Source organism: Amblyomma maculatum, chromosome 2 (assembly GCF_055883805.1).
Source record: "Amblyomma maculatum isolate TAMU_Amacu chromosome 2, ASM5588380v1, whole genome shotgun sequence".
In the NCBI taxonomy this organism is placed as follows: Eukaryota; Metazoa; Arthropoda; class Arachnida; order Ixodida; family Ixodidae; genus Amblyomma; species Amblyomma maculatum.
Window position 1 is genome coordinate 193,064,990 of NC_139345.1, and position 10,173 is coordinate 193,075,162.

At 43.5% G+C, this 10,173-nt stretch overlaps 1 protein-coding gene across 1 annotated transcript; it reads left to right on the plus strand.

The window, feature by feature from the left end:
• The first annotated feature begins 4,393 nt into the window (after nucleotides 1-4,393).
• Nucleotides 4,394-9,958, plus strand: LOC146200801 (uncharacterized). The gene is made up of 5 exons (XM_084592434.1): nucleotides 4,394-4,400; nucleotides 4,641-4,683; nucleotides 4,862-4,887; nucleotides 7,622-7,814; nucleotides 9,784-9,958. The coding sequence occupies exons 1-5, from the start codon at nucleotides 4,394-4,396 to the stop codon at nucleotides 9,956-9,958; spliced, it is 444 nt and encodes a 147-aa protein (XP_084448560.1).
• Nucleotides 9,959-10,173: the final 215 nt, after the last annotated feature.

Consider the following 10,173-nt stretch of genomic DNA (forward strand, 5'->3'; position numbering starts at 1 on the left):
AATGCCGTACAATAACGAGAAAGCTAGCGCCCTCCCCCTAACCCCTCTCACCCGCCGAGCTACCGAAGAAATAGAGGGGAGAAGGGGGGGGGGGGGAGCGTTTTCCCTGCACGGCAATGAAAATTGAACAAGGCGACGACAGCCCGCAAAAAAAAAAAAAAAGTAAATAGCGCAGTGCACATGGTTTTATTTTTTATTTCTTATCTTTGACCTCGCCGATCGAGTTTAGAAGCATCTATACGACGTCGGCGATCGAAAAGCCGCGCTGTGGGTTCTCTGTAGGCCGCAACCACTGAAGCAAGGTTATAGCAAAGTGATCAGTGCCCACCACCGACATGTCTTGGCGCGCTATTTAATATATTATCGATTTTTTTTTCTCACTTCGGCGTCGACTTCCACTAGACAGCGGTCATGTGCTCTTTGGTCGCGCGGATCGTATGGCTCGATCGCGGCGGTCATGCGACGCCAGCCGTCAGCATTTGGATATGTGTGTACCCGGTCGAGCCGGCGCCGTACAGGTGCCATTTTTATCTATGTTTTTGGTAGCTGAGATTAGATTGTGATTTTGAACTGGTGTGTGCTAAGGGTAGGGAGCGGGGAGATGGGAATGGCGCGGAAATGGGAAATTAGGAATGGCGCGGAAAAATGAAATTAGGAATTTTATGGTGGTATATACATTTTTTTTTTTTTGCTATTGATTACCTGCGTCCCCCTCTTGGCATTGCATACTGAAACGCTTATAGTTACAATGAACATGTGCATAAATGCACCTCCGCCGCGGCTGAGAGTGTTTTTCGCGGCAACCTGTAAAAATGCTCGAAACACAGCGTACTCAATTCTACATGCAAGACCCTATTTATATTTAATTTAAATACGCAAAATGGTACTTCTGGCGGGATGGAGATAGTAGCAGCATAGCTACAGAGGAACAGCAATTCAAGAATGAAATCCGTGGTTACCACGTCAGTTGGATGACGCTGTGAGCCATTGGCATTCTCGCTGTGCTGATCGTGGTCAGGGAATGAGTTTCCAAACGTGTCATCATCGCTCTCGGAGTTGCTGCCCGATTCGACCGTGCCAGCAACCTCGTTCTCAATTTGTTCTTCCATTTCAGTTTCCGTTTGGGCTCCGGATTGGTTCATCGTTGCTATTATGCGCCTTTGCGGCGTTTGTTCGTTGCGCACAGAAATAGTAACCTGTGACATCGCCTTCCTCCCGGGCCTGCTCGACAGCGTTCTTGTGGAGGCATCCGCTGGCAGAACTGCGCGCTTTTTTAAAGCGATACGTTGACCTGAGCGGTACTTCACATTTCGGGTCCAATAAGTAGCGGTTATATTTTCTCATGTACGGCATTTTGGTCGCTTGAGCTTCTGAAAAAAACAATGTCCTGTGACTATAAAGAAGAAATACCCATGTGCACAGGTGCACATTGAGGAGCTACCTCGTGTCGTACACTCTGTGCGGAACACCGAATACCGCATCTGAAAGTCCAGTGAACTTCAAACAGTGTGTGCTAGCTTTTTTCTTCGTTTCTCGAGGCCACCCCCGCCTGGAAAGCGGCCGCTTGGTATCCGGCGCGCGCGAATCGAATATCACCGCGCGCACACATCCATTGTAACCCGCCATCCACAGTCTGCCTCTGCCGATGCGCGTCCGGCCAGTCAGCGCCGTACAGGTGCCATTTTCTTCAGTGTATGTTGCTTTTGAGACTTGATGCGCATTGGTCCGACCGTGGGAACGAAGGAGGTGCGGGCTGGGTCCTGTAATCCAAGCCAGTTCGCTCTTGGCCGTTGCTCAGAGTTTGGTTGGGGCGTCTTGCTGGTTGCCTGCTGCAGTGCTTCTATAGGCTTCCAACAGAAAGCAGTATGGATCACGTCCTCTTGAAGTGGATGGACGAGGAGAAATGGGACGTCTACCCTATCCGCGCAATGAAGGATGCGGCCGTCGGTTTCCGTCACAGAACCAGGCGCCATTAATGAACTGCGTAACACTGTCCAATTTTTGATCTGGAAGGAAGGCGAGGAGGCCGCATCTGCTAAAATAATTGACATCGGTAAGTAGTGGCGATTTTCCCCATCCTTGCGGTTACAGTCCTTCTCCTTGCCGTGAATAATTTGTTCCAGGCAAGCCTCGCATACTAGAGCGCAGACGTGGCCAGCTGGCTTCTGAAGGAGACATAGAGGAGCCACAACAGAGCTCAACACCGCGCAGTGCTAATGACCAGGTTGGTGACACGTAGCGCTGTTTTGTACTCAGTAAATGAAACATATGTCAGTGGATGTCATCGATTCGAGTGTAGCAGTGAGAAGGTATGAGCTAGGGAATAGTTAAGCCGTACTTGATTTGGTTGTACGCTGTAATATTCTGGTCTGGCGGACATGTAAATATGCTACTTGGAGTGAAAGGCGTAGTACGATATTTGTTTGGAATGGGCACGGACCGACACCACGAGCGTGTTTTTTTTCTTTGCCTTCCGCGCAGATCTGCAGCTTGCGTATGGCAATTACAATAAAATGTTTTTTATCAAAGTGTCAAACATTCCTTAGTATGTTAGTTTTCTTTTTCTAGCAAGACGACCAACACACATCTATAATTGTTAAAAAGCAGGATAATGTAAACTACCGCTGTGAAACGTAAGAGCATGTTGTGCTTTTGCGTTGAACCTTTGGATTTGGTCAAGTTCTTTGTTGCCGTGAGTGCACATTTCTAACAGCCTGTACTACAAGCGCCAAACGCCACATTCATCTATGCTCACAGATGTACTATGTAGCAGCGATATGAACGGAAAAGCACGGTCCGCATTAAGCAAAGAATACTCTGCGTCCTTTGATAAAAGCAATTTTCTCTTTACCAACAGCATGCAGATAAAATTTCAAATTATGTCCACACATAAACGAACAATTTGCTTAGGCGTACGATGTGATTGCTCCCTTTCATATTGGAGTATTAGGTGTTAGTAAAATGGTCGTCTTTTTTTTCCTTCAACCTTGTATCTGTAGGTACGAAGGCATCCCTATCCTTGTCAAGTCTTGACAGGCTGTATACTTCGTAAGACTAAACTCTAGGAAGGAGAGGCACCATTTTTTAAAGGCGTTCTTAAAATTTAAACCACTGATTTTCGCATCAGTTACCAGTCATGGATTATGTTTCGAGAAATTGTAACGCAGCAAGCAGTTTGTAAGCTGATACATTAGCATTTTCAGCTTATTTGTGTTTTTCTATGTATTTGATGCATACGAGGTCCCGTGCGGTATTAGGTTAAGCTGAGCCATAATTAAGTGTTGTGTCTTATTACACGGGTTCTTTGCTGTTTCTTCTACGTATTAGTGCTGCAAGGGAGTTTCATATTTTGCATCGAAAGTCATGTTCCCAGTGCGAGACGTCCAGAGAAGAAATTTGGGCTTTGAAGCGCAGAATTGAAGAACCGGAGGATGTTCATGGTACGTCATATCTTAGTGGTGCTGTTAAGGGGTGTGACATTTAATGATCTGTAGTTTCAGTGGGAAAGAGAGCCATGGTTAGCCTTGACCGCCTAGTAAAGAGCAGAGACATTTAATGATCTGTAGTTTCAGTGGAAAAGAGAGCCACAGTTAGCCTTGACCGCCTAGTAAAGAGCAGAGACATTAGTCTGCCAACCAAGATCCGTGGAACTCGTGCTATGGTCTTTCCAGTTGTGATGTATGAATGCGAGAGTTGGACTGTGAAGAAGGCTGACCGCCGAAGAATTGACGAGTTTGAATTGTGGTGCTGGCGGAGACTCTTGAGAATTCCTTGGACTGCCAGAAGATCAAATTAGTCGATATTGTCGACCATAAACCGGGTCAAATGCCAAGTTAAAGGTAGGCTACTTTGGTCATCTGATGAGAAGAGAGGAGTCGCTGGAGAACAATTTGATGTTGGGAAAGGTTGAGGATCACTGGAGAAGGGGTAGGCAGCGAACGCGATGGTTAGATGGCACCCTCGAGGCGCTGCAGATGAAGTTATGTGATGTTAGGAAGATAGTGAGAGACCGGAAAGCGTGGCGTGACATGGTCCATAGGGTCACGAAGAGTCGGACACGACTGAACGACTGAACTGAACTGAAGTTTCAGTTCATCCTGGTAGCATAACAAGCTTGATAACTCACGCTATAACGTATACAGCTCGTTCCGCAGAATTGATTGACAAGGTCATAACGTCACAACCACATTGTAAACAGCGATTTGGGGGAGGGTCCAAATGAAGCCTAAATTAGTGAGGAGGTTGCTCTAATGGAGGTACTTCAGGAAATAGTAATTAAAAAAATAAATTTGTGTTTTGATTCCGAATTCAGACAATACAAAGGACACACACAACTCATAGGCTCCCAAGGGCTCTCAGCACCAAGCGTGTTTTAATAAGGTGTATTCACACGATGGACCGTATCGCGGAGCGATCGACCACGTGACCCCTGATCCGCGGTCCGCCCGTTCGCGACGAGCATTCAGCGCGAATCGCTCGTTGCTCGCGGACCGAAGCGGAGCAGCGGAAATCACTGACGTAGGGTCACGTTACGCCGAATTGCGAGACCGCTTCGCGATTTGGTCCGTCCTGTGATTAGAGGGGCCCCAGAGAGCGCATGTGATCATTATGACTTACTAACGTGTGTTTCGGATTAATAGCTCTAAAATTAAAAAAGAAAAAAGAAACAATAGACGAAAACGTGTTTTTAAAGATTAGCGGAATGCAAAGGCGATGTTAAAGACACTATTGCCTCTACACTTAAGGTGAAGCTTAAGTTTCTTCTAATTTTAAATCAAATCAAACTTTATTGCTTACAGTTGTTACTTTTTGGCGGGTTATAAATCGACTCTTTTATAATAGAGTTCCGAGCGAATGAAAGTTTGGGCAGCACTGTAGAGTTGTGTCTGTACCTGTCCTGTACTATCTTGTCTGTGTGTTGTCTCTGTGGCGGTTAAAAATTTTTGACAGTTGTACTCATATGCTGAAGCACAACCTGAGACTTCAACCAATACATTGTACTCATCAACACATATTGCCTTTAGGCAGTCTACTGCACACTGCAGCGAGTTTCTTCTTTGTTCCTTCAAGCAATGAGAGAAGAAATATAAAAGCAAGGTTTTAGATGAGGCATAGCCGACGCAACAAAACATTCTTTTGGTCAGATCTCCTGTATCAGAGTCAGAACCTTATTATGCACCCATTAGTGTAAAGAGCACACACTTGCTGAGTTAGTTCCTTTAGTAAAGGAACATATCGGACGTTTTAAACAATAAATGGCACTGCCTGAACTGAAACAATATCTGGACACTTTAATCGCAATTAGATCCTAGATATGCTGCTCTTTCCACCCCAAGTTTCTAAAAATAAGGACTAAGGTAGTCATGTGGGCATAGAAAAAAAATTCCATGGATCATGATTGTGGTTCGAATGATAGTCCGAAAATGCATAGCACATGTGAAACATAGCTGTGAGTGCGAGATGGCCCTTACCAAGAACTTATTTCAGTTTTATTTGCTGCCGAAAGTGTTGCGGAAATATTACACCATTTCATTGCGACAAAATTCTGTTCTTGATTAAATGCTCATATTATTAGGCTATCAGCTCCAAAGAATCTTCGACAGTGTAGCACTGACGTGAAGAGCGCCACGTATACAGGCACTGAGGCTAACACTTGAATTGTTTCCGACTTGAAGTAGGTAGTGTGTCCCTCATATGCTAGTATTAGCAGAGATGTGTTGTTTTAAACCCTCCTTTTACAATTTATGTTTTGAAATGCAACTGGATCTACGCATGCAAAGTATTAGCAGCAGCCCTGTCTATATAACAGGTTACAAACATTTATGCTCGGGAAATTCCAACAGTTGTAAAAAATGTTGAGCGGGGTTCAGAACTGCCCTTCAAATCATTGAATACCCTCGATTTAATGTTTCAAGACCTTTGAAGGTCCTTAAATTTTGATACACTGTTTAATTTTTTTTTGTAGAAAAGGCAAGCTGCTTTATGTCTCAAAAGACAAGCTGAATGGCGACTAGCAGTGCCCCTCAGACAGAACAGCGGAAGACATGCAGCAGAAGAAACCCACAGTGATGTGGCACACACCAAGATCAATCAGGGTCTTTGTTTCCTGCCCTCTCGCTCTCTTCACGGTTCCCTTCCTGGTTTCCTGCCATTATTACTGTTTTTTATATACTGTACATATTCAAGCAACCTGTCTTCAATAAATTGGTCTCATAGTGGATGCCGCTAGAGCATGTAGCTTACTTCAGAAGTTTTCGAAGGTCCTTAATACTGTTTTCTACTGTTCCCACTGAATTGAGTCATCCAGCGCAGGCGGCGTCACTGCAACAGTTTACCTTTCTGCTTGAAAGTTAAGGTGTATTATATTTGTAACAAAACTGTGTGCTAGGTGTATAACGTAGGAGTATTTCAGCATCAACAATGGTGGTTATAGCTGGCAGGTGAGACAAGAAGTGGGCAATCAACTTAAAGCAAACGTTGTGCCAAAATACTGTTGGTAAAATATCACTGTAAAACGTGGAACATATCTCCAGTCAGTGGCATCTGGAAGCTGATATTGTACTGGAAGTTTTACTCGTACATGCAAAAAATCTGGAAAACGTGATCGGGAGTGCGCAGCAGAGAGCAGGCACATTTAAAATGCAGGCAATGGAGCTGGAGCTTGTGAATTTGTCCCCAAAAGAAAATACAAATATCCCCATACTATTCTGGAATACATCCAGGTAATAATATTGAGATCCAAAGTGACATAGCGATATATACGCTTGTCACTGCTAACAGCTGCCAAAAGGCCAAACAGGAGTAAGCAGATATGGTGGATGGGAACAGGTAAATTGGAGCTAAGCAAAAGTCGAATGATGCCTAAACCGTGTGATCCAGGTTTCTTTGCCTTTTGTTTTTAAAGCTTACAAGTTTTCAGAAAAGCTCAATTGTGCTGTGTTTTCTCTGGTAAAGTGCCTTCAAAAGTCCTGCCTGCAGCTGCAAGCGAGCTTGGTGGTTTGATATTAGTTTAACACATTGCTGTATGAGGCTCTTCCACAGTATAATGGAATGACTAAATGCCTCTGTGAACATGGCTGAAATGAAGGCTATCCATTTGACCTCATGCCAATGAAGTTCATTCGGATGCGAAGTGGTTGATCTCATAAGGGAGATGATGGCCACTACAAGAACAGGAACTATTCAGTAATATCAGAGTTGCCACCATTTTGTTGTACTTGAAGCAACAAAGGCAGCGTGGCACACCTAAAAGGGTGGAAGAATGGGCTAGTTGGTAATTCATCTTGGAAATCAAATTAGCGCACTTCAAAACAAGGACACAGGAAGAGAACGACAACACAGCGCTGTGTTGTCGTTCTCTTCCTGTGTCCTTGTTTTGAAGTGCGCTAGTTTGATTTCCAAGTGGCACACCTAACCTGCTTATTGCTACCTCTGGCCTGAAGCTACGTGGTTACAGAATCGCACTTGCGTTATCACATGAACGCCCACTATACAAAGCTTTAGTTTTTCCTTATTTGTTTAAAAGAAAATGAAGGTTTCATATAATGCTCTTATTTGTAAATAGCGATTCCATTTATATTTTGCAGGTTGCCTTTTTAAGACTTCAAGCTAAATTTTCATTCCCAGGTGGACATTGGGGGCGGCGTGAAAGTAGAGGAGACGGCTTTGGCCAGGCTGCGTGGCAGCTGCCCAGGAGCCCCAGCCAAATTTGCGAAAGGGCTTTTGCGGCAGCTTTTTACACCGGAGGAGCTCCGCGGCAAGTCTCTCTTTGGGCGTAAATCAAATTCCCATCCTGACGCTGTGGTGAGGGAGGCTTGGGCCAGAAGAAAGTTGGTGCCATCATTGGTACGTCATTTCTTTGTCACCTAAATTACAAACTTCTGCATTTATTAAGTTTTCCTTCCATGCCTTATACTTGTGTGCATTTGCAATTGAACAGTTAGCTATGCGTATTTCACATAATTGAGCTTAAGCATGGTCGTATGTTGTCTGACCTTAATATTTTTGATCTGCATAGGATTGAAACCCTTACTGTTCCCTGCGTACTACACAGATGACACAAACGCAGTGCTGTAGATGGTGGTCTGGTCTAATATTCTGTATTTTGATTTAAGTTAAGGGATTTAGCAGTTAGAACGAACCATTGAACGTTTTAAATATTAGCTCCAGAATAAAGTGCTGATTCGAAATCTTGGAAAAAAATGCCAAAAACAGGTACCTTTTCTCTGCTAAAGATGGCACAAGAATAATAAGCTGTAAAGATATCGTAAAAGTAATTAAACAAAGAATTTGAGGATTGCGTGTGGTAGGGCTAGTTGGTTCTGCATATTTAAAAAGAAATTAGCGCAAAACCTTGGACGGAGACAAAAGGAAAGTAAACACACAAGACGATTGACAAACGGTACTACCAAATGTTTATTAGGGTGTGTACACACGCTAATAAACAGTTGGTAGTAGCGCTTGTCAATCTTCGTCCAATATCGAGGAGAAATTATCTCAGAAATTATCTCTAAAAAGCTGTTTTGAATAAGGTTTTCAATTTACACAGGGTGCATGATATGAGATTATCATGTTTTCAGGTGTGAACTGCCTTTATTTTAAAATTTTCACTGCAGGTACATGTACCTGTGAGATAGCTCATTTCTGCTGATGTTTTGCTACCTTCCTATCTCTGCTAGTATTTTGTGCTGATACTTATGGGGGAAGATAACTCCTTTACTTTGCATAGGGAAAAGCAAAATTCATCTGCCTGGCAATTGATTTATATCTGCCAGTTGATGTGCCCTATAGCCGTTCGTATTGCGAGATGGTGACTGCTTCAATAATCTCACTTAGCATGTTATGAACATCGAGACTTAAGACTCTCTGGGTCGCTGTGTGAATGAGAAGCCCAACTGCTTGTTTGACGCATTTTCTCATTACGGCCTCCACTTTCTCTTTTTCAGCTGACTTTAGATGTAAGTAAGGGAATATATAGGCTATGCGACTGACCCCAAGGCCTGTAATAAGCGGAGAGTATTCTTTTCTCTCAAGCCGGAGTGACGGTTACTAACGCAACAGATGAGACGCATAATTTACTGCGAGATTCCTTAAAGCATTTGAATTGCGTCCCCATTGAAGCCGTTTCTTGTAAGGTAGAGCTCAGGATTTTAATTTTGGGTACTCGAGGAATAGGGACTCCACGAATATTTTCGATGGCTGGTGGTGGTTGCGCGAGAAATCTAGTTTTGCGGAATATGATAAATTCAGACTTAGCCGGAGAGCATCGCAGCCCCCTGGGGTCCGCATAATTCACCACAATATCACTTGCACGCTGGAGTCTCTCCTTGATTTGGGCGTCACTGCCCTCTGCGGTCCAAAAGGTAATGTCATCCGCATAGAGGATGTGATGGAGCTATGAGACCTGCGCTAAATGTTGTGGAAGTTTGAGACTCGCGATATTAAAGAGAAAGAGCGAAATGACCAATCCTTGTGAGGTGCACTGTGAGTAACAGCAAGTGTAGCATACATCACAGGTCCACTTCATAATTTATGATGCAACAAACTTAATAAACAAAATGAAGGCATCAAAATCTTGGTGCTTATAATTTTATCTTGTGATTAGCATTGCATCTAAATAAGAGAAGCCTTAACAGTGGACTTCTTGCTGCAAACAATCTGCATAATAGTTATGAATCTAGTTGAAGCTTTCTGCTGACAATCTATATTTAGAATTATTATCAGCATGCGCATACATCAGAGAGGCAGTGAAATGTGTGAAGTTCATTTATACTGTGTCAAATTTCTGATACCTATGCGTGTGTTAATTATTGCAGGCTGCACAATTCAAGAGTTCAACGCGGACCCGATCCGTCTTAAGAGCAGCCTCTCATCGTTGCTCTCTAGAGGTGAAATAGAGGCTGGCCCACTACCCGAATGCCCATCTCTCACCATTGCTAGCATGCAAATAAAGCAATAAAGTTAGGTTGCATGAACAACTTTTGTATGTCTGCATGTTTGCAGCACAAATCACATTCACTAACATGCACAATTGAAACTTGTTCAATAGCTCCACTGCAGGCTCTATGAGAAAGGCCTACTGGGTCACTCTAAAGAGTTGGAACAATGCTCTGCAATAAGCAAATAATTTTTTTAGCTTATTAGGTAGTAATTGTTGAAGGAATTATTGAAGAC